At 44.1% G+C, this 24,636-nt stretch overlaps 1 protein-coding gene across 1 annotated transcript in view; it reads right to left on the bottom strand.

Annotated features, from left to right (window-relative positions):
• Nucleotides 1–24,636, bottom strand: part of COL27A1 (collagen type XXVII alpha 1 chain) — a 103,589-nt gene that overhangs the window by 39,174 nt on the left and 39,779 nt on the right. Inside the window, exons 13-25 of the mRNA XM_042479175.1 lie at nucleotides 19,446–19,499; nucleotides 15,974–16,018; nucleotides 13,156–13,209; nucleotides 12,649–12,693; nucleotides 10,873–10,926; nucleotides 9,720–9,773; nucleotides 9,278–9,331; nucleotides 6,744–6,797; nucleotides 6,294–6,356; nucleotides 5,726–5,770; nucleotides 5,043–5,096; nucleotides 3,255–3,299; nucleotides 378–431 (exon numbers count right to left, since the gene is read on the bottom strand). Of these exons, the coding sequence (XP_042335109.1) occupies nucleotides 378–431; nucleotides 3,255–3,299; nucleotides 5,043–5,096; nucleotides 5,726–5,770; nucleotides 6,294–6,356; nucleotides 6,744–6,797; nucleotides 9,278–9,331; nucleotides 9,720–9,773; nucleotides 10,873–10,926; nucleotides 12,649–12,693; nucleotides 13,156–13,209; nucleotides 15,974–16,018; nucleotides 19,446–19,499 (675 nt within the window). The remainder of the gene's footprint in view (nucleotides 1–377; nucleotides 432–3,254; nucleotides 3,300–5,042; nucleotides 5,097–5,725; nucleotides 5,771–6,293; nucleotides 6,357–6,743; nucleotides 6,798–9,277; nucleotides 9,332–9,719; nucleotides 9,774–10,872; nucleotides 10,927–12,648; nucleotides 12,694–13,155; nucleotides 13,210–15,973; nucleotides 16,019–19,445; nucleotides 19,500–24,636) is intronic.

Below are 24,636 nucleotides of genomic sequence, written 5' to 3'. Positions count from 1 at the left end.
GGACTTCGGCTCCCAGAATCTGAGACCACTGGCTGAGGCTCATGGGTGCTGAAGACCAAAACACCTGAGTGATTTGAGTTCGAGATTTGTCCTTTAAATCCACATGTGTTACATCTAAACTTTAGGAATGAGTGGCAACTGATGGTGACCCAAAGCAAAAAGAAATTGATCTCATGGAGTGGTGTCTTGGCCTAAGAGCCATCATTTCCTCCAAATCTGGAGCCAGCGCTTCAAAACTGCATGCTGAATTTCCATTTCATTTTAATCCTGAGATTTATTCAAGGTAATTTAGTGCTTCTTGAAAAAAAACCTATCCAAAAAAAACTGAAGTCTCCTTCAGAGTTGTGCAACTGATCCAGTTTGCAAACCATCCTTACCTTCTCCCCGACTATTCCAGGTTCCCCCACCGGACCAATGAAGCCCATCAGACCCTGAAGAGAAAAAGGAATCAAGAGAGAGAGAAAAACAAAAGCAGAATTGATTTTCTGGTTTATTTACTTCAAGCAACAAACACAAAAGGATTTCTCCTTGCTTGGCAAATTAACCCAAAGCGTCCTTTTGCAAAGTGTCCAGACCTTCTTACTGGCTACCGGCAAAGACACAATTGCTCCCAGACCTTTGCAAGCCAGCCAGCTGGTCCAGCCTCAGAAACCACAGTTGGGACTTTGAAGCCTGTGAGAGCCACAGCGCACACATTACACACATATACACATACACACACACAAAACGGAGAAGGAAGCAGTTCCAGACCATGCCACAGCCAGAAGGCACAGAGGAAAAAAGGCTTGACTTATAGGTTCCCTACTTTATGTTCCTTCGGTTGCATCTCTGCTATTTTGGTTCAGGGTCTGAGAGACACAGATTCTACCCACAACTTATCTTGAATTTTGGCAGATGGTTTTGGACCATCTCTACCTCTGACCCTATTTAACAAGGTTGCTGCAAGCATAAAATAAATAGCCAGAGGCATAAAAATGTACTTATGCTTAATATTTTATTGCACACATCAGTAAAAAATGGCCACCTCCCTGTCTTCCAGCAACGATGCTGATTTCCAACAAAGCCAGCAGTGTTTCAAAGTAATGCAGGATGCCGTATCCCTATACCCTTCTATTTATTTATTTTTATGGGCAATACTATTTCCAAAGCTCCACGGGACGCTTTAAAACGAAGCACAATGCTGGCCAACAATATTGCAACGGCGGAGATGGTGGAGGCAAGAGAGAAAAGGGGGGAAGAAAGGCATATTGACTTGTCAAAGGGTACTACATTCCTTTTTTCTAATGACCTAATTGGTAAGGAAATGGAAACATTTTCCACACAGTGATATTTCTAGACAGACGCGGAGTAAAAATAATACGGCCTGGCTTTCCTAGGCTGAGACCCGTGGCGATCGGCAAAGGCCAGCTGTGTTTTCTTAAGGACAAATCAGGGACCCACATTTCTTGCTCAGAGCAAAAGTTCTGGAGCAGCTTGAAAACGCAACCATCCCAAACACCATTTCATATTCCATGGGATCCTATGTTCAAGCAGGGATGGTGTTTTATGGCTAGGCTACTATGCAAGTCCACTTCCATGCATATCCTCCAACATTTCACAGCTGGAAACCAGGACGCAAACAACATTCTTGCAAATTCTTGCAAAGGGTTCCTCCTAAATTCTCTCAACCAAGATTGTCCTAAAGGATAATCCATGCAGTGTCCCAACATGGGCAAGTCACACTCTCTCAGCCTCAGGGGAAGGCAACGGCAAACCTCTTCGGAACAAATCTTGCCAAGACAAACCCACGATAGGTTCACCTTAGGGTCGCCATAAGTCAGAAATGACTTGAAGGCATGAAGTGAAGGGTTTTGAGAGTCCATTTGCACACAGGACTAGACTAAGCTGTTTTACAAAACATGAAAGGCAATAAAACGTGAGTGGTGCCACTGAGCAAAGGCTGCCAGGACAAGCCACAGCCAGTCTTGCCAAAGCCACTGCAGGCTATTTCGTGTGGTCAGCTTGGGAACGTGATGACCATGTCGGAGGCCCTGAGGTTACCCAGCCCTTAGTCAAGTCTGATGGTTTCAGAAGTGCATGAAGAGATTGTCTTTCAGCCTCAGCCCTGTTGGTCGGAAAGTGTGTTGCGCACCTTCAAGTCGTTTCAGACTTATGGCATTTTGTTTGGCAAGATTTCTTCAGGGGTGTTGTGCCATTGCCTTCCCCTGAGGCTGAGAGAGTGTGACTTGCCCATGTTGGGATACTGCATGGGATTACCCTCCAGCAGATGTTAGAACAATGAATGCTAAATGGCCGTTGTGGGAGTTTTGTATATGCAGACACTTCATTAATTCATTTGGGCACGCTAGCATCAAAAAAATTTGCATTCTTGGAAGCCCAGCCGTGCATCAATGCAACCTGGATTTGCCAGGAAATACTCTGACCTACCTCTTTTATTTCAAGAGGAGAAGGAAACCACAGCTTTTGGACTTATTTAATTCATCTCTTGGCCCTTCCTAGCATGGATTCTGAGGACAGCGCCCTGCAAGAGTGGGATTTTTGCAGGCCCTTGCCATGTTTTTCTTGCAAACGTTGCCTTTTGGTAGGTTTATTTTTGCAATGGATCACTCCAGCAACAATTTGTTGGGAGAAAGTGGCACACAAGGACACAGGATAAATACAGCATATAACATAAGGAAGAGGAAGAGACTCTTAAGAAAGGGCATTTTGGAAGGTTTTTAAACAGATTTTTTGAACTGAGGAGCGACAGTGGAAATTCTGATGCACTGGCATGTTCTGCTTCTGATTATTTAGCATTGGCTAAATGAGATTTTCAAACAGTCAAACAGGCAATGCCATAGAACAGCACTAATGTTTAAAGTCAATTTATATTAAAAACAGCTTCTGGAGATGTAACTAATGGTATACAGTGCCAACAGAATGAGTCCCATTTCCCAGTCTATAGAAAAGACCAGAAAATGTGCCCCCTTATTCAGATTTATGTGGTACTACTGGCCTTGCAGTATTTCCAGTTCTTCTTTAATGCTTCTAGGTAACTTTATGTATCACTTTGTGCTGCATTATGTAGTCTTTATACAATTTGTTATTCGGGCACAAGGTTTTAAATCCAAAAAGCAGTGACAACCTAAGACACCCACAGTTATGCTCATCAAAACTATCTTGAGCAAACAGTCTAGCGCTAGAAAAGATATGTGACAATAAGCATTGCATATAAGAGACACAATGGTGAGCAAAAAGATATAGAAGGTATTTACCTGTTCACCAACTTTTCCTGGTCGGCCTGCATTCCCTGGTTCACCCTGAATGAAGAAAGAGAGAAGTACCAGAGTATTTTTACAACTTCCCATTAACAGAGCACTTGATCTCTCTCTCTCTCTCTCTCTCTCTCTATATATATATATATATATATATATATATATATATCCCCCCTCTCTCTCTCTCTCTCTCAAACACACACACATTCATACCTGTTCTCATTCATATGTTGGAAACCAAATGAATTCTCACGAGTGCATTTTCCTCCCAAATGGAAGCATTTTTGTACACATTCGCCCTTTGACTTAGTGTATGTTAGTGCATTTTTCAATTCTTCTTATGGAGGTTTCTAACCAGAGGTTGGGTGAGCATCTTTCAAGATTGCTTTAGTAATGTATTCCTGCATGGCAGGGGGTTGGACTGGAATAGATGGCCTTTGTGGACCCTTCCAATTCTAAGTTTCTGTGATTCTAGCATCAACATTAATCGCTTCCAAGCCAAAACTCTCTCCAGTCTGTTCATGAAGGATTAACCTCAGACAATTCCCTAACAGGCTTCAGAACAATTGCTAACTGGAGCAACTAAATCATCTTCAGCTGCCCATGAGCATTTCCCACGGTTGTTTTATCAAGGTCTCAGCTTTTCCAGACAGTGTTGACGGTGGCCACTTCACCCTTTCAGCCAGATGGGTTTCCTCCATCTCTACTGTCTGTCTGCACAGCGTAACTAATGCTCAAAACAACTCATGCCTTTGCAAAGCTGTGGTGGACATGTGCCAAGGGAACATGGCTCATCCTGGTGTCTCCCATGCATTTGCCATGGTGAAAGAAACGTGCTCTTCTCTGTAAAACTTTGAGTTTTGATTGCATGGGATGGGACAATCTGACAAGCTCAATTTCTTTGAGGCTCCTGTTCTTCCACTTGTTGTTGTTGTGTGCACCTTCAAGTCATTTCCACCTTATGGCAATGCTACAACAAACCCACCACCGGCTGCAACAGCCAACCTGATGTCGCTTGGGCACACGTTCCCTGGTTTTTCACCTGAGAAAAGTTAGGAGTAGTATATATGCAGGACCTATCCAGGTTTAACTTATAGAAGCTTTGAAGAGGAGGAGAAACTGATGCAAGCAGGGAAAAGTGCAAGAGACACAGAAGCTTCGACCGTGGAAAAAGTCTCCAATTAGCACAGCCTCCTCCATGGGATTTCTGGCATGGAGAAGGGCCAGGAAAAAGTCTTGGGGCAACAGCTACCGAGTTTCCTCAGATGTCTTGTAACACAATTGCACAGCAAGGCTGACTTTGGTTAGATTAAAGAGTTATATTTTATTTCTAGGAAAAGGTGGGAGGAGGTAGGAGAAGACAAGCCATGCCCTGGGACTCTTCTGCGGGCAATTAAGACAGAAATGGAGAGGAAGCCAAGCAGGGACATTTCTGGATGAGGACACAAAGAGAAGTTCAAGGAAGGAAGGAAGGAAGGGGGAAAAGTGAAGGAGGCAGGGAGGAGAAGGTAGGAAGGAAGAAAGGAAAGAAAGAAACTGGGGAGATTTCAAAAAAAAAGAGTGTACTGTTTAATAATAAAACACTGTGGTTTCCAAAAAATATGCACCATCATTCTTTCTGCCACAGAAACCACAGTGAGTTGGACTTTCCAGAATGGAAAGCAAGAAAAATGAGCAAAGATTGTTAGCAGAGAAGAGAGGGGACCTCTGAGTGTTAAAAATGAAGCAATGGGGTTGGCTGGAGCTTCCCCCTCTTTTCGGGTTGTAACAAGGTTCCTTCTCATTTACCTTTAAGCCATCAGGACCTGGTTTTCCCGGAAATCCCTTCCTGCCAAGCGGACCCTGGAAAACAGACACGTAAGTTCAGAATAACCTTGTCACGTGGTGGAAAACCAGAGGAAGTGAATAGAGAAAGTAGGGGAATGAGTTAAAACAACGTTGTTCTGCCAGGAGTGGAATGGTCATAGTTGCCTCAACTTGAAAATATGGGATTCAAGATGGCGGTGCCATTGGGGAGGCAATAGAGAACACTTTGGGAAATCTTTCAAAACCGCTCCATGTGAGGTCAAGGGTTTGGGGGAAAGGTCCAAGACCCAACATCTGTCACAAATTTTACCTTGCAACCCAATTTGATCAAATAGCGGGGAATCCCAGCTGGACAAATCCCAACTCACTGATCAGAAGTATAGAAATATAAAATAAAGGAAAGAGGGAGGCTCAAACTTGCTTGGTGTAGTGGGGAAGTAAAAGCACTCTGCACACGTTCAAAGTGCTCTTCTTCCTTACTACTGCATATATTCTGAGCTCAAAGCAGTTTTGGGTGACCTGCCACAGTGGGCCCTGACTCATAATAGGTCTAGATCAGATGAACAAAATAAGTAAGGAAGGAAGGAAGGAAGGAAGGAAGGAAGGAAGTCCCCTATACACATATACTTAATCGAAACAACCACAACTCTCATCCCGATTCTTACCTCTGCCCCTGGAATGCCAGGTGGTCCCACTGGCCCTTCATCACCCTACAAGGGCACACAAAATTGGTAAGTCATTACAAATACTCTCAATAAAGAATTCAAATAATTCTTGAGAGGTAGTGTTTTCATATGGAGAACCTTTGGAGAGCCCAGTTTCATATGGAGAGCCCAATCATTGGACTTTTGTGGGTCTTTCAGGCCATGTGGCCATGTTCTAGAAGAGTTTATTCCTGACATTTCACCAGCATCTGTGGCAGGCATCTTCAGATGCTGGCGAAATGTCAGAAACAAACTCTTCTAGATCATGGCCACCTAGCCCGTAAACCCCACAAAAACCTATGGATGATGGCCATGAAAGCCTTCGACGTCACATGTTGTTGGACTGTAACTCCCAGCAGCCCTATCCAATGCTGGGAACTTATGGGAGCTGAAGTCCAGTAACATCTGGAGGGCCACAGTTGCCTAGCCATGAAACACAAATCCCATCCCAGCTCAAAAAATTCTGCGAATGAAAAAGACTTGTTTGAAGCTCGACTGGAAAAATAAGGGTTTAGTTTCTGATGTTGGCATCCCTACCTCTTGCCCGGGTCGTCCTGGGGGGGCCAGGTACCCCTCGTGCCCCTGGTTTTCCCTGCAAAGAGATGAGAAAAGAGAAAGGCTCAGAGAAGAAAGCGGCACACCAACTATGGAGGGCCCATTGAAACAAAGAGTGGAAGCCGCTTGCCAGCGCGTGCTGCCATGGGACTGTGTCCAAAATCAATTTTGTTGAAGAAATGGATGGGGTTTGGAAGGGGGGGGGACTCTTGGAGAGGAAAAGAAAATCTACTCCAGCTCTTGGAGGCATCTCAACACAAACAAGTCCTAAAAACCAGAGCTTTGGCCAGAAGTATCTACAGGGATCTCCAGGATTTTCTCCCTCTCCATCTCTTTCTTTTCTTTTTCTCCATTCTTTGGTTCTTTTGTTTTCGTTGGCTCTCGCCAACTCAGCACAAAGTCTGGTTTTTCCAGCGTCGCTCACCTTAATGCCTTCGGGGCCGTTTAGTCCCGGTGGGCCAATGTCTCCCGGAAAGCCCTAGAAAGTGTCAAGACAGAGAAGATGTCAAGCGACAACGTCCCCAAAGTCAGACTTTTCATACGCCAGGCCTTTGGAGAGCCCTATTGCTGGCGACTTGCACCAAACCATCTGAAGGTAGTTTTTGAGAGGTTGCGTATTTCCTTTTCCCCTTAAACTGCCAGGTTTTCATTAGCATCAAAGTTCAGCTTCAAGACAATGTTAATCCCATACTAAGTGAGGATCTCAAATCCAAACTGAATCAATAGTACATTGGACTCGAATGTAGCTGACCTGAGATGTGCCCAAAACTGAAGATAAGTGAAGACCATCTCAGCTGCAAACCGAGGCTGAGACCCAAACTGAGCCAGGATTAATTCAAACCCCTCAAACTCAATTTGAGCCAAGATTTATTCAAGTCCCACAGGCCCAAGACTATTTTTGGTCCAAACTGAAATAAACTTTTCCCCCTCCAGTCCATAGCCCTCCCTTGTCCATTCAGTTTTATGGTGGCTTCACATAACACTCTCCTTCACGCTTGACTCTCTCTTGTGTTCCTGCCACTTCTTTGGACTTTTATTTTTCTTACCATAGAAGACCCATTCTACAATTCTATGATTTGGGAAGAAAACAAAAGAATGACTGCACAGTGTTTTCTCACTGTTACCATAACTGTCTGGAAAGATTGAGAGGTTCAGGTCCAATGTGAGCCAATACTACTTTGGTCCTAAACTGGGTCTGGAGTCGAAACACAGCTGAGATTGAATTGGATCCAAGTTCAGCAAAGAATAATTCAGACCCAAATGGAGTCTCAGGCCCAAAAGGACTTGGGCCCCAAATGAACCCTGCAGAAAAGGTGACCAGATGTTCTCTTTTTCTGGGGCATGTCCTCCATTTCAACCTTCTTTCTGTCCAGGAGAAATTCCAAAACGTCCTCCATTTTGAGCAGGACAAATAAACATGGATTTCTATTTCTATGAGTGTTTATAGCTTTGATTTGGCTATTGCCTACATTTTTCTTTTGCAGTCTGGTCACCCTACCCACAGACCCAAACTGAGTTGTAAAAAAGTTCTTCAGACCCCAATCAAATCAAGATTGTTTGGGGAGGCTGAGAAGTTTCCAGAGGCAACAGAGAGGACCACATGTGACCTATTGGCTTCTGATCTAAAGGCTTTTGCAACTTAGGTGGGTTGAGAAGATAAGACTTAATGGAAATCAAAAGACGTAGGCACACAGCGGCAGCCTAGGAGGCATACCCAGATATAAGGGGCATGAAAGGTGCATTAAACCTGCTTTGTGTCACTCCACACTCGCAACTCCTATTCCTCTAAGCCAGAGATGTTCTTGTGTCAGCAAATATTTCCTTGCTACTCATAAGAAGGCCCCTGTTCAATCCGCCTTGAATTTTGAGTCAGCGTCATTCTCTCAAAGAAATAAATCAAGAGATTGCCGAGCTCGACAAAAGGGAAATGGGACTTGGCGTGACCAAAAGGAAAGGTGACGACACACTCATTAGACAGAGGGGGGGCGGCTTGACATGGAACGCCAACGTTTTTCCACCCACCCGCCATTCAGCTACGGAAACAAAGAAAGCCATAGTCCAGTCCAAGGTTAACAAAGAAGAAAGATTACTAAGCGATACAACTCAACGGAGAGCTGTTCCAGACCCAGCAAAATGCCAGAAGGCTGATGAAAAGGTGCTGTCAGCCAATCTTTGCAAGCCATTCTCCAAATATACATTTTCCGTTTTTTTAAAGAATGTAAGATGAGCATTACTGGATCGGACCCAATGGCTCTAAACCAGTGATTCCCAAACTTTTGTCCTCCAAGTGTTTTGGACTTCAACTCCCAGAAGCCCCATCTTGGCCAACAGTCAGAAATTCTGAGAGCTGAAGCCCAAAGCATTTGAAAGACCAAAGTTTGGGAAACGTTGCTCTAAACCTTTAGACTTCTAGATCTTTGGAACTTCACATTCCCAGGTACCCAAACCAGAACGGTCAATGGTGAAGGATTTGGGGAGGTGAAGTTCAAAACATTTGTGCCATACCCTCCAACTGTTCTGATTTGGCAGAGACCAAATTAATCCTCCTTGTCCCACTTTCTTAACGGCTTTTGAAATATTTTGAAGGGTTCTAGCTCCAAATTTCCACTTCATTGCTACTTCCCATGTTTGCAATTGGTCCATTCTTCCCACATTTTGATAGGAAAAGTTGAATTCCAAAATATTGCATGCTTGTAAAGTCTCATTAAAGGGGAAATGTCAAAAAGGTGGCAACCCTACATCTTAGGCAAGTCATTTGAGATGTTTGCTAAACCAAACTTCCCCTTTCAACCTTTATTTGGGAAAGGATGGTCTTCAGGAAAAAAAATGCTGGAATTTTCTGAATGAACCATTATTTTTCCAAGCAGTTTTTTTTACTCTGAAAGTAATACAGAAAGGTCATTTTGGGTCAGAAAGGGACTTTAAAACAAACCAACCAGTGTTGCATCCAGAACGTACCTCTGGTCCAGGAGGTCCTGGAATCCCAACAGCACCTTTGTCGCCAACATTGCCCTGCAGAAAACCAAAAGAAACATGAGATGGCCCTTTAAAACCAAGAACATCATCCTGTCTGTGGCTTGCATTATTACTTCAGGTCGTAAGTGGGATTCCCTGGACTGTAACCAGCTCCACCACAGAAAAATGGAGATTTACTTTTCTACCTGCAAGGATATCTTCTTTTCCCATGAGCAGATTTGTTATATGAGCCCCAACTTGCTATCTGTAGTTAAATGGCTCAGGCCAAACTTGACTGGCTCATAGAGAAGGACAATGCGGTGTAGTGTCTATTATCGTGGGCTATTATTTTTCTGCAAGCTTTGTCTCAGATTTCCTCAAACAGGATGCAATGTCTTTCTGACACAGGTCTTTATAAAGCAAAAAGAGGAAGCCAGTTACTTACAGAAGGACCTGGTTTTCCCCGAGCTCCTGGCATCCCAGGCAAACCTTGGCTACCCTGAAAGACAGGACAGAAGTGGTCAGAGGACAGATGGAGTGGACATCTGGAGGCTAATCCTGGAGAGAGAAAAGTGGAAACTAATTCTAGGTGCATCCACATTATAACATTTTAGCACTCTCATCCCATGGCCATGGCTCCATCCTATGAAATTCTGAGACTTTCAGTTGCACATCATAAGCAGTTCAGGACTTTGGAGAGTTCCTCAGAAGTTTAGCCTAGAACCTGGAATGGATTCAACAGCCCACTGACATGGAAGCTGCCGTGATGTGGTCCAGATTGGCACCAATTCAAAAGCAAGATCCCACTGACTTGTATCGCAGGAAAGGCCAATACCTTAGTGACACTGAATAAATGCAACTTACTTGCAAGAAATGCAAGAAGAAATGCAACCTAACACCTTATTAACCCTTTATTTTCCCTAGAAGGAAGGCTGTGTTGTCCAGATAATGAGAAGGTCCCATTATCACGTTGACTAGGAATGGATCAATAGTTCAACATCGGTATAAGTCAGCTTTGGGTGCCACTTTGGTTGTATCCCATGGTGGACTAACACATCACATCATCCCAGACCATGAGTGATGGGAGTTGTAGTCCAAACACATCTGGAATATTTCATCTTGGAGATACAAATTGATTGATTGATTCTGAAGGTCTTCTATGAGGCAGTTTGAGAGAAACTGCACCTCCTACACATGGATTGCACCACAAACATTCACTACAACCTAGCAGCATCAAGCTAGACCAGTAGAGAAGAAAAGAGTGGAATGAGGGCTTCGAAAATTACTTTTTTAATCACAAATCCAAGAATCTTTCTGCAGGCATGGTTGTAGTACCCAAAAGTGACTTTTCCAAGTGCAGTGTTTTGCTATTGTCCGCTTCTTGGGGGTATTTTTGTGGTGGGTACCTTCACTAAAAAGTGGTTGAATGAAAAGACACCTTCCAACTCAATGATTCTTGAAATAATTGAGAAAATGCACCCAAAGGAAGTGGGGCTCAGAGTAAGGATTTCCTCCAGGGAAAGGAAAACCCTGGGCAGCACTGAGCTATGGACCAATCTTTATACCAACACAAAAGAGATCTTTAAGAAATAATGTACCTTGTCTCCTTGGAATCCGGCATCTCCTGGAATACCCGGCACTCCCTGCTCACCCTGAATACACATCACCAAACAAAGTTACAACAGGCATCCCCTGAAGGGCAAAACCTACACCCAAATTCATGGAATTTATTCAATTTGACTGCACAGGGGAAATGCCAATGTTTTTCAGCAGTGGTCAAGACAAAACTGGTGGCAAAAGATCAGAACAGGGTTTCTGAGTGAGACAGAGCAATTGGTTTTCCCCCCAAACACAAGTAAACCAATGGGTGGAAGAGAATACCAACCTCTGTGCCTTCAAGACGTTTCTGACATATGGCGACCCTAAGACGAACCTATCATGGGGTTTTCTTGGCAATATTCATTCCTTCCCCTGAGGCTTAAAGCTTGTGACTTGTCCAAGGTCACCCAATGGGTTTCATGGCCAAGCTGAAAATCGAACCCTGGTCTCCAGAGTTGTAGTTCAACACTCAAACCACTACCTACAATGTTTTCTCCGTGTATTTTGGACTTCAGCTCCCAGAAGGCCCATACAACCTTGCAATTCTGGGAGGCAAGGCACAAAACAACTGGAGGCCCAGAGTTTGGGAACCATTGCTCTACAACAACCCAAAAAAGATATGTATAGGCATAAGGAGAGCTTGTATTTGCATGTGTCATTTACAGCATGCCAACCATTGCTTATTATTTAAGTCACAAAATGCATAGATGAGACTGTTAATTTCACCGACATTGCTAAAAATGGGTTCATGCGCCTGGTATTTATATGCTGCTGTCCACTGTATTTTGCAATTTTTATGCATTTAATCTGTTTGCTATTATTTTTTGAATAGCTCACATGGGCACAGAGGGGACCCTGTTTCTGGAATGACTCCAAGGCCACCAAACACCTCGATCGGGGCTTGCCTATAAGATGCCCATTCTAAGATGCCAGGCTCGATCTAACAGGAGTTTCCCTTGGGCATGGCTAGCTGCAATGTGAGGAAGATGCACACAAAGGGGAGATTCACTGCCTGCAAATCTCAGCACAGACACACCGAAGGCAAAGCAATGCAGCCTTCCGACAGAAGGAGAGAGGCGTCAGCCTGTGCCAAGCAGGATGTGGGATGCCCTGAAAACCCAGAATTCCTTCTCTCTCTCTCTCTCTCTTTCTTAGACCTTTGCAATTCAGCAAGAAGCAGCAGATGGATTAAGTTAGGTCCAGCAGAGCTGCTCTCATCTGATTCGAGTTAATAATTCAGAAAGGTTTGCCGATTCCTTGCAAGCAGGGAGAGAGAGAGAGAGAAGAGTCAGATCACCATGCCATCGCTCCCATTGAACCAAAGGCAAGGCACTTGGCTGCCTCTGGAGGTGAACAAGATGGCGCCATCCTGTACATTGCAATCCCATTCCTTGCATCTGGAGGCATTCAACCATACAAACATTAGGGGTACCTCCTCTTCTCAGAAACCAACAAGGGACAGTCTTTGAGACAGAGATAATCAATATGTCCTGGCCACACAGAGCTTGGAAAGGTTATTTATTTGGACTTCATCTCCCAGAATTCACTGAAAAACAGGGAGCTGTAGTCCAAAAAAGTAAATTTTCTAAGCTCTGTTCTTAAAGGCGGGGAAATCAGGGAAAACGGAAAAGGTATAATAGGAGCAAAGACTGGGAAAGGAGTGGAAGAAGAGAAAATAACGGAGACAGCGACGTGGGTATGGCACACGGTGTGAAGAAAATGGGAATCGCATGCAAAGAAATAACAACAGTGCAATAAGGGAATATTCAGATCACCTTATCACCTTTCAGTCCGTGTTCTCCGGGATTTCCCATCAGTCCCTAGATTTAAAAAAGAGGGAGAGAGAAAGAGAGAAAGAAACCAGTGTCATATTCTTTCCAGCTACAATAAATAACCTCTAGCTGTACAATAGAAAGGGAGGTAGAAACAGGAAATTTTCTAAATCCAAGGAGGATCCTTCTTAACTATCCAAAGAAGGAGCCGAATTTTGCTGGGAATTTATGGCACAAGGGCATGAATTAGATTTAGATATAGATATAGATATAGATATAGATATAGGTGTGTGTGTGTGTGTGTGTGTGTGTGTGTGTGTGTATTGCATGCCCTTGTGCCATGGAAGATCTATCTCCTCCATCTCTGTCTCTTTTGACGATCAGTAGCTCTTCCTCATCCCTCTAAGAACAGAGGTGAGGCTGGGGATTTTAACTAGTGATGCCAGTTTCATGCCAAGTATGTGCTCTCTACCATTGAGCTGCAAGCCTAGAAATCAAAAGTCCACTCACCTTTAATCCTTTTGGCCCTGGAAATCCCATTGCTCCAACAGCACCCATGTCACCCTAGTAAGATTGAGAGAAAGAAAGAGGGGAAAAAGGAGAGTAAAGCATGAAGAATTCTGGTGGACAACCAAGTCCTCTGGCTCCAACCCAGGGAGATAACCCAGCCTGCTATTGGCCATGTTCTAGAAGAGTTTATGCCTGACATTTTGCCAGCTTCTGTACACTCTCTGAAGATGGCAGCCACAGATGTAGTTAAAAGTCAGGAATAAACTCTTCTAAAACTTGGCCACATAGCCTGAAAAACCCACAAAAAACTATAGATTCTTTTCTACCTCAAGGAAGGTACAGTACCAGAATACAAACATTTAAAGGCTTTTAAACAGACTGATGCTGATAGTGAAACCATCTCAGCCATGTTTTTTATCCTCCCCTGAATCCAGAAGGGAGCCAGTTATCTCCCTGCCGGCCTTGAGTTCTCTGCTGCCTTGGATAAACAAGCAGGAGACTGGCTGGTTTTTGCAAAAGGTATATTTCTCTAGCGGGTGGCTCCTGAGGCCAAAAGCACCAGGTTGGGCAGCACCAAGCTGTGGCTTTGTAGAAAGAACAGATCCTTTTTTCATGCTGCAGGAGAAAAAGGGCTTGCTTCATGAAACTGGCCGGGATAAGCCAGCCCACACGAACCCAGCTAAATAGGTTGCTCATTGGTTTGGTCTTGCCCATTGATGGACAAAATGCTTCATGCCAGCCTGGGAGGAGACAGCCAGGAGCCATGGTCCTCAAGGTACCCAGATTCAAGAGGAGGAAATGGGCAAGAGCAACCAACTTGGCAGGAGGCAGCACAGTGTAGTGGTTATAGTGGTGGAGCAAGCCTGGGGAAAGGTGATGTTACAAAGGGCAGCCCCTGCTGATGCCATTCAGCATCAACCACTGTTGCTTAGCATGTAATTCAAATAACCAATGCAGAATATATATGTGTGTGTTGTTTGCCTTCAAGTCATTTCTGACTTATGGTGACCCTAAGGGTGAACCCATCATGGGGTTTTCTTGGCATATTTCTCCAGAGTGGGTTTGCCATTGCCATCCTCAGTGGCTGAGAGAGTGTGACTTGCCCCAGGTCACCCAGTAGGTTTCATGGCTGAGCTGGGAATCGAACCCTGCTGTCCAGAGTCATAGTCCAGCACTCAAACAACTACTATATGGGATTCCAACCCTGCTGTCCAGAGTCATAGTCCGACACTCAAACCATTACACCACATTGAATATAAACACATATACACACATAGTATATACAATTTGTATATGTGCTCTCATCTTGAGATTCCTCATCATCACCAAAAAACCAGAGCATATAAACTCTGAGACTCGGGGTGAAGTCCAGAGATCTGGCAACTCTTAGTGGCAAAATAACTTGACCAACTTTGAATACTATGAGTTGACTAATGGTTCCCAGGGTAATAGAGCAATAAATTCATTCCAGATTTTAACTTGAACTTTAACAGAGCTATCCAGGAAGCTGAAGAGAATTCCCCCAAATGGGGCTTGGTACCTTGGACAGCTCCATGAAAAGCTTGACTCAAAACCAACATGGATTCACTGCTCCAATGACTAGGGATGTAACTCTTTGTTATGTTTATCCTCCGAAGAACCAATGAGTAATTTTAGCAACTTTCTTTCCGCTGTGAGAATACTTTTGAAAACCAAACTGTTCTCAAAGCCCACTTGCAAAGTCAGGACTTCATCTGCGCAAAATGTGGGCAGGCCGTTGATTTAGGCGGAAAACATAGGAAACAGCATTTTCTGCATAACTCTGGAGTCTAGGGTTCGATTCCCAACTTGGCCATGAAAGCCACTCAGTGACTTTGGGCAAGTCACACTCTCTCAGCTTCAGAGGAAGGCCATGGCAAATCTCCTCTGAATAATCTTGCCAAGAAAACCCCATGACAGGGTCGCCTTAGGGTCACTATAATTCGGAAACAACTCAAAGGCATACAACAACAACTATAGAAAGCCCTACTGGTCTAGACCATTGAATTGAGCAATTGCTATCCAGGTGCCCCAGGAAAAAGCCCAAAAGCAAGGTGCAAAAGCAACCTCTCAGTGCTGCTTCCTAGCCACTGGTAGTACCAGGTCAATATATCTCATTGCTTCAGTCAAATAGCAAGATGGTGGCCCACCCATTCCCAACTGCATAGACAAAAAGCCATCACAACTGGCAACTGGATCTTCTTTCTTCAACAGTAAGAAGATAAGCACCATCCAGCATCTATGGAGATATCAGGCTACTTAGCCAGCTCTCACCTTCCTCCAAAAATTGGCATGTGCTACCTGAAGCAATCGACTCATTGTATCTCATGGCAAGGATGGCACTTGGCCCCTGGCAAGCTAGGAAGCACTAAACACCAGAAACTCCCTTATAGTGAGTCAGGCCATTTGTTGCATCAAGACCAGATGATGCTGTCCATTCAGGCAGCAAAATGTATTGTCCTGTCCCTGCTGGGCAGACCAGCGAGGGTCAAAGTTTAGAAGACATTTGTCCCTCTTCTCAGTGAAAGTCGCAGTTCCCTCCCAGGTCTATAAGAACACACCTTCCAACCAAAAAAGGTAGTTCTTTGCAGTTGTTTGTGCCATTTTGGAAACCTTGCAACTTTCACAGTCCCACGCCTATCGTCTGTTCCACCCCAAACAAAACAAATGCATGCAATTCATGTGCGGCTCTAATTGCATTTCATGGAAAGAGTTAAAAAAGAACATACACAACCTCTCCAACTCTGGTCCCCTGATGGAAAGGGGGGAAAAGCAAAAGCACTCTCTTCTCCATACTTACAATGAGTCCGTGAACTCCAGGAGGGCCTAGGACTCCTACGTCTCCCTAAAAAGAAAGAGAGAAAGTTCAGCATGGCAACGGCCCCCTCTTTGTCGACCAAACAGAGACTCCAAAGTGCCTCAGTGTGGCAAGGGCTGAAAAGGAGGAGGAGGAGAGAGAGAGAGCCATGCACCCCCCTCACTTTGCCCAGGCAATCTCGCCCTTCCATCTTCAAGAGGCATGGAAAGGAAAAGGGGGCAGTGGCTCCTTCCAGGCACAAGGCCTGCTTGTTCTCTTCCTCTTGCAGTTTCAGGGCAAGCGAGCGAGCAAGGCCAGCTTTCTCCTCCCAGGAAGGGACAAGAGAGAAGAAGGATTTCACTGTGTCATTTGGAGTGGGGAAGGGAAGCAGAGGGAAGGTTGTGTGCACAGGAAAGAAAGAAAGAAAGAAAGAAAGAAAGAAAGAAAGAAAGAAAGAAAGAAAGGAGGAAGGGGAAGAAAGGCAGGCAGGCAGGCAGAGAAAGAAAGATGGACAGAAAGAAGGAAGGAAGGAAGGGAGGAAGGAAGGGAGGAAGGAAGGGACCTCGATGACCTTTCTTTCTTTTTTTCCCTAATTGTAAAGAATGCAAACTTTAACATGATACGTGTTTACCTTCTTCATCTCAAAACAGCCCTACTATCCTAATTTTAAAGGTGGGGGAATGAACTTTAAAGTGAGGAACTTTAAAGTGAGGAAAACTGGCCGAAGGTTTGGTACATGAAGGGTTTGCCATACACGCCTTTGCCACCTCCGTTGAGGTAGCTGGAGAGGGAGCTATTTTGGTGACTGTGTCCCACGGTTGGAATCCTATCCCCAGTCAAGCTCACCTACTCTTTGTTCATTTTTTTAAAAAAAGGTTTATATGGCACATTTTAATCACTGAGTTTTAGGATTCTTGCCCCAAATCGTCAGCACAGAGGGCAAGTCTATCAAGGAGGAAATACAAATTTCGTCTCCAAATATGAGGCTGGTGAAAGGAGGAGGAGGGAAGCTCATGCTGGGTCATGTCCTTTCGCCACCAGTTGACCCGACATGGATAGGTTGAACCACCCACATTCAGAGGCAGAGGAAGAAGAAACTAAGATCCCGCTGGGCATATCAAATTCTGGAAAGGAAGCAGGCAGGGCAGAAACATGGGAGCCATCCCTGTCCTTTTGCTGGAATTTGCTCCATCAGTTACTCTGTTCTTGACCCTGCCAAACTTCTCCTCTTCAAACAAGCCATGGCCTTCCATTGTCATTTGGCATGTTAAGTGCCATGAAGAAATGGGCAGAAGGGAAAAAACAGCACCACCACCCCTTATAAAAAGATTAAAAAGTGGAAGATCTTTACAGCTGAAAAAGTAATATTTCCAGAATTCTAGACTGTTTCGGTTTAACACCAGGCAGTGTTTCCAAAACATGGCGTTGCAGAACCTAGGAGAGCTACAACTGAGCAACTTGTTCCAATAGGGCTGAAACCATTGGGAAAGGATTTATGCTTCACCCCTTCCTACCATGTGAGGCCTTCATGCATATTTGCAGCTCTGACTTCTGTGGATTTTATTATTCACTGATTTGATTAATATGTTCTTTCTAGGTGACTCTGTGGTCAATATCTGCCAGACATTGCACTGCAGAGAGATTCCTAGAGAGGACACTTCTCTAGGCATTTGGAGGGCCTCCAACACAAATCTATGGCCAACTTCTGCCAGATGTTGATTGTAGAGTTTTGCTGGAGGACCTAAAGATTCCTAGAGAGAACACTTCTCTTGGCATTTGAAGGTGCTCTGGCACAATTCTACAGTCAAGTGTTGACCATAGAGTTGCGCTGGAGGACCTAGAGAGAATTTTTTGGACTTCAACATGTCCTATGCTGGCTAAGGTTTGATGAGAGTAGTAGACCAAAAAGATCTGGAGAACCACCAACGTCCATCCCTAATGCAGGGTTGTTCTCGCACTCTTGGCACAACTCCTACTCTTGCGTTCTCACAAGATCAGCCAACACAATGGGAGCATACACTGTGTCTAAAGCAAGCATTCTCCATGCACTTTATCTCTCCTCTTCCGCCATGCAAGCCACCCAACAGCTGTCTGCTTTGAAGACACACAAAGAGGTGTATTTATAAACCAACCCAAATGTAGAATTTGAGGGGGGCTACAGAGATATCGAAGCAAGATTTAAGAGCAGGGAAGAAAACACAATGTGTTGGCCCAATACACCTTTTTACCTCTGGTTTAAGAAATTCAGTTAAAGAGAGGATTGGATTTTTTAAAAGATGGATTTTAGCCAATTCAGCCAATCAGTCATATTGGTCACTAATACCATCTGTACAAGTGAGATCCTTTACAGTGAAGGTTGAATCTAAAAGTTTGAATCTGGAAGCTTTGTCAGATACAGTATAAGCAAAGTAAGCTATGGCCCTTCTTCTCTCTAAATGAAATCTAAGGATTTCTATCCCTCTCACCAATGAAATAGCCACACACCAAAAAGGCAAGAAAACCCTATTGCTCCATCTCAGAAAACTATGGGCTATAGAGAAGCTTGGCTCTACCATGTAAGACCATAATGAAAACAGCCTGGAGTAACAGATGATGGAGAGACATCACTGGCTGTTCTTTGCACATATCATCTTAGCTCCTCTTGGTTTGCAAGGAGGCAGAAAGGGTCATTGCTCACTCCACACTGCCTAAACTAGTCTACTGTTCTCAGCCGAAGGGGAAGACCAAGTCATTCCACCAGCATCAGAAGTAAAAAACTGGAAGGGCTTTCTCCATTATAGGAACAAAGGAGACTTCTTGGTGGCTGTCTCCAGACTGCAGAATTCCCTTCCACAAGAAGCTATCCTGGTCCCATCCTTGCTCTCCTTCTGTCTGCAAGGGAAGACTTTTCTGTTTTACTCAGGCCTTTGGGTATTAACTATCTACAGTTGGTCCCATCATGCCCTGTGTCCAGGAGCCAAACATGTCTTCTGTGTCTGAAGAAGAGACTGGATGCTCAGGGGATATGCCAGGACTGCAAACACTCCAGGCCCTCCATATCCAAATATTCTCCATCCATGGATTCAACCATCCACAGCTTGAAAATATTGCAAAAATAACATTTCAAAAAGCATAAGAACCAAGTGGAATGGAGCACTGGGTTAAAAGAAAACCACACAAAGCCACCATGTTGCTATTGTTGTTGGCTTTGGGTTGTCATTCTTCCCAGCTCATGAAGTCCATAGCAAAAGAGGAACAGAAGACAAGACCAGAGAGTGGGAGAAAGGAGATGGCACTTAGTTGACCTCATGCTTCTTAGATGTTTGATGGAGGTATTTAGCACTTTGTATAAAAGATGGGAAAGATTTCAAGAGGGAAAGGAACGTGACAACCGAGACCTGCTTCAAAGGAGGCGAACCCAATCGGACAACGGATGGTTCCCTAGTGAAGCCTAACAGAGAGACATAACATCAGAATTTAATGGTTGCCAACTTACTGGGTTGCCGTCAATGCCAGGAGGTCCACGTTCCCCAAAATCGCCAGGAAAGCCCTGAAGAGAGGAAGGAGAAAGGATGGAAAACCTCTTGGTTACAAAGCAGAACAGTATATAGACATGAAGGATGTAAATACAAGACATTAAACTTTTGCCTCATTATTCTATTCTTTTTAAGGTGACATGAGGGACAGTCCTGATTTTATATTGTTTCAATGTATTTTAAGCATTTTAATCTTTTTAAACTTGGTTTTAGCACTGAATTTGTTTTAATTATTGTAGTAATTTAATTCTATTTTAATATACTGCTTTTGTATGTTTTTAACTCTATGGTGTTTTTAATGTTGTAAGCTGCCCACTGGAGCCAAATTTGTTTTCTTTTCCCAGAACCTGCATTTGTAGGTTTCCAGATCTTTTCTCTCTCTCTGTCTTCAATTCGGCTGTCCCTTAGGATTTTCCTATCTATAACCCAAGCAGCTGCTGCTATTGCTGTTGCATCCTCTTCCTTATTATTATTCTAAACTTAAAGAGAAAGGAGGCAATTATGCTCTCCCTCCTTTTGCACAGATTGCATTTAGCAATAGGCCAGAGAAAGCAGTTTCGCCTTTCAAAGAGAGGGTCTATGTACACTGTTCTAATGCCAGAAACCTATGATCTGCCCTGGAGATTAGTTGTTTCAGGTTTTGCACATAGCTTACCCTGCTGCCCTCCTTCTATAGAATCAAAGGCAGCCTTCAAGTCAATGCAGGGAGTCATACAAATCATCTTTTCTTGCAGCTTTTTCCATATTAGTTAATCAGATGGGCAAGAGTGGCTATATTATCCGTTTTCAGGGGAAAGGGGGAGCTGATCTGAATTCAGTTTATTCCGCGGAGATAGTTATCATTTGCAAAGCACAGTCCTCCCATTTACCAAGTAGATATTTGGCACAGAAGCGACCTGCAATGTCACTCAAAAGGACTGGGCTTCTAGCCTTTAGTCTCCGCTCTTACAAATGGCTATTTCAACACTCGAGCCGCAGAGATTTTAGTAGTAAGATTTGCAGCATCAAAAAGGTTCGCCGCCCCTAGTAAATCCACTTTGTGCAAATGTGTTCCTCCCCTTGCCAAAAAGCCTATTAAACCTTCCACCTCCTTTTTTTATAAAATAAAAAGTTACGAGAAGCCAAACTATTTTTAAGAAATGGTTACCCTGTCCGTCTCCTTCAAACAGTTTGCGAATGGGAGCTTCTCTGCTACACACAGCCCTGACCTTTACATTGAACTGAAAGTGATTTTGAACACAAACAAACCAGAGTAATGAAAGAGTTGCAAATACATTTGTAGGGTTTTCTGGGCAAGATTTATTCACAGAGAAGGTTTGCCATGGACTTCCCCTGAGGATGAGAGTGTGGCTTGCCCAAGGGTCACCCAGTGAGTTTCATGGCTGAGCTGGGAATTGAACCTGGTCTCCGAAGTCAAAGTCCAACACTCAAACCACTGTGCCATGGTGGCTTTCAAATCCAGATCGAATGAATTAAGAATCTTGCCCAAAACCCAAAAGATGTATTTGGATGTGAGGAATGCATCTGAGGAAGTAGGCTTAAGACTACAAAAGCTCATGCCGCCAACGTCTTTCTTTCATCTTAGTTTCAAAAGTGCTGCAAGATCTCTCTGCATAGCGATGCTACAGACTAACACGGCTATCTCTTTGCATTTTCTCAGACGGAGGTTAATGTTTGCAACCACAGGATCAGCTTAGATGGGGACACAAGGATTTGAACCAGGAACATAGGAAGCTGCCTTGTATGGAATCAGATAGCTGGTCAGTGAGGTCCAGTATTTTCAGTGTTGCAATGGATCTTATTTCATTCTGTCTGGATTTGAGAGCCAGCATGGGGCAGTGGTTTGAGCGTCATACTTTGACTCCAAATATTGGGGTTCGATTCCCAGCTTGGCCATGAAACCCACTGGGTGACCCTTGGACAAGTCACACACTCTCAGCCACAGGGGAAGGAGTCTGAGACTTTGCATCGCTGTTGTCCTCAAAAATACACAGCCCTGGGCTAAACACACAAATGAGCTTAACACCTGATCCTAACATTGAGGTTCAGAGACATCCCACTGTTTACAAAGCAGTTCCAGTCCTCATCCAGGACTCCTTCTTTGTTTATCTGCTGTGTTTTTGGTCCACCTTTTTCCAAGAGCTGGATCAACATACAGCTCACATTCCTAGCATTTCAGCCGAGAGATGTTTGCCCTTCTCCTGCAGCGCGCAACCCAGGCTAGCAAGAGGAGACTGATGTTGCTCTTTTGTATTTGGCTGCTTTGGGTTTCTGGGCATCTTTTACAAATGGGAAAGCTATGCAGCTTCCCAACTGGGCACGGCTGGGTTCCAGGATTGCGATGGCCAAGGAGTCACTGGGGGAGATGGTTACAAGTAACACAGATAAGCTATTCCTCCCCCCCTTCCCATTACAATAGGCTGAAATAGCAGAGAGGGAATGGGATGGGTAACCAAGGAAGGGTTGGGAAACCAAAGAAGAAGAAAGAAGAAAATAGAAAAGTTCCATTGAAGAGTGGATGTGGATTATAATTCCCAAAATATCCTTGTGACTTGTTGCAATTTGGCACCAAGTCAGTTTATGGAGATCCACAAAAGTGAGACCTCCAAGAACCTTAGTCTTCAATGCTTTGCTCAGGTCTTGCAAACCATCTATAATCCATCTATAATGGGGTCTTCCTACTGCCTTCTACTTTATCAAGCATTATTGTCTTTTCTAATGAGTTACATTGTCTCATGATATGAGCAAAGTACCACAGCTTCAGCGTAGTCATGTTAGCCTCCAGTGATAGTCCAGGCATGATTTGCACCAGGACCCATTCATTTGTTTTTAGTAATCCATGGTATCTGCAAAACTCTCCTCTGGTACCACATTTCAAATGCATCAATTTTCTTCTTGTCATCCTTTTTTCACTATCCAGCTTTTGGAACTATATGTAGAAATCAAAAACACTATGGCATGTATTCTTCCAATTTTGGTATTTAATGATACAGTATATCAATGCAGTTCTCAAAATCCATGTTCTCTGATGGATGCTGGGATCCCAAGTCCAAAAGAGTAACGCTTTCAAGCTATTGGTGGTATGGACCACAGATGCCCAATGCAAAACCGTCAGGTGAGCAGCGAGAAAACGAGTCCCAACCATCCAGAAGATCCAATTCTGGTGGAAACTTTTCCCCTTTGCTAGTGTAAAAAGGAGGTTATCTGGCAGAAACCTCCAACAATCCTGGCAGGTCTTCCCAGCCACTTGGCTTCTTCTTCAAAAATGGGATTTTTATTTTCCTGTTGGCTCACTCTCGACGCTGCGTGAGCCACCCAACCCTCTGGTCTTGTCTGAGAAAGGCCTTGTTTGCCAGTTGGCTCCGTCCAGGTAAGTTGGTTCCTAATGGAATTTGCAAATCAAACTATTTTTTAAGGGGAAGAAAAAAGAAAGAAGAAAGAAACAAGTAGAGAAGAGGGGAAGAACATGTGGAGGCGGGGATTCGAGTTCAGGGTGCATTTGACACAGAGGGAAAAGAGGGGAATGAATAAAAGAAAACAACCCACCCACCCTCCAGAGTTTATGTTGGCACCATCAGGGAAGCTGGACTCTGAATGGAAATCTTTCTCCCCTTTATGGACTGAATGGGGACAATGTCAAGATGAAATGGTCAAGCAGCAAGGGGTCTTCAGTCCCCTTAAAGCCAGGCTGAGCCCCCCCCCACAAATGATCAGACATCAAGAATCAGGACCACCAAGACTCCTGTACAGTTGAAGCTCCTGAGGAACCATCAGTCCAAAGTGTCCTAGTCTACAGCCGTCTTTGATTTGCTTGTTCGCATTATCAACTTTGCTGTGTGCCTTCAAGCCATTTCCATCTGATGACAACCCTAAGGCAAACCTATCATGGGGTTTCATCTGTAAGTGGGAATGAGGCCTTGGAAATGCTGAATGCAGTCATCCAAAATAGTAACTTTTCCAAGCTCCGGCACTGCCTGTGTAGGCTGCTGTTTCATTCCTGTTCCTTTATGGCTTGTACTATTGGGATTTTTTTTTATGGTTTGTTCCTTGTTGGACAGAAGAAAAGGGAGTTTATTTGCATTCTTATAAATAACCCTGTGTGAATCTACTTTCCCCAAAGGAAATGGGGAAAGATTAGCCAGGATTTCCCATTGCTCATGGACCGGGCAAGAGAAATAATCTTCCCTTTGACTACCACCAGGCAAGGAAACCGCTGGATTCCCACTCAGGCTTGCCTTGCTGATGGATTAGTAAAAACGGAGTAAGAGGCGGCATTGGGGGCCTTCTCCAATCCTTGCTTCCAAGACCGAGTCATCATGTTCCTTTCACGTCCCGCGGAGCTGAACTCCCTTGGAAAGAGTTCAAGCTCTGACTCACGTCCAGGCCGTCTATTTTAATCTCTCTCTCTCTCTCTCTCTTTCTCTCTCTCTGGTTTTTTTCCCCAAACATCCTTACATCATTCCAAGAGGCCCACACAATGCAGCAAACCCAGATTCCCAACTGCTCCATCTATTGAGGTTTTATTGCCATCGAGAGCAAGGGACATGTAAACATCTGGCTGTGTGCAGCCCTTGTCTATAATATATATTGGTCCATTTATGGAAGGGGTGCATCCAGGTTTGGGAGGAGCAAAGAAAGAGAAAGAGAGATCATAGAACCACAGGGCTGGAAGAGGCATTCAAAGGTTATCCAACCCAACCGCCTGCCATGCAGGAAGTCACAAACATGCTCAAAAGCATTGCAAGAGATCCCTTGCACATGGAGGAAGAAGCCCTAAATCAGGGGATTGCATGCGTGTATCTACCTCAAGAATGCAAGACAGAGGTTACTAACAGCAGCAGACCAAAAAAATATTTGGCTTCCTGAGACAAACAACTACATGGCAACTCTTTCACACTCCATGTTTAACAAATCTTTGCATCCAAAGATAAAGCAGCATTAGTCTGTAGAATAAGTGTGCAGGGAGATCTTGTGGCACCTTTGAGACTCACTGAAAGAAAGACGTTGGCAGTATCAGCTTTCATAGGCTTACATCTACTTCCTCAGATGCATTTAAGGAGACTTAAGTCTACTTCCTAAATGCATCTGAGGAAGTAGACTTTAGTTGACGAAACTCAGGCTGCCAACTTCTTTCTTTCAGTTAGTCGCAAA

Source organism: Sceloporus undulatus, chromosome 7 (genome assembly GCF_019175285.1).
Source record: "Sceloporus undulatus isolate JIND9_A2432 ecotype Alabama chromosome 7, SceUnd_v1.1, whole genome shotgun sequence".
Taxonomy (NCBI): domain Eukaryota; kingdom Metazoa; phylum Chordata; class Lepidosauria; order Squamata; family Phrynosomatidae; genus Sceloporus; species Sceloporus undulatus.
This window is presented reverse-complemented; position numbering and strand designations above follow the sequence as displayed.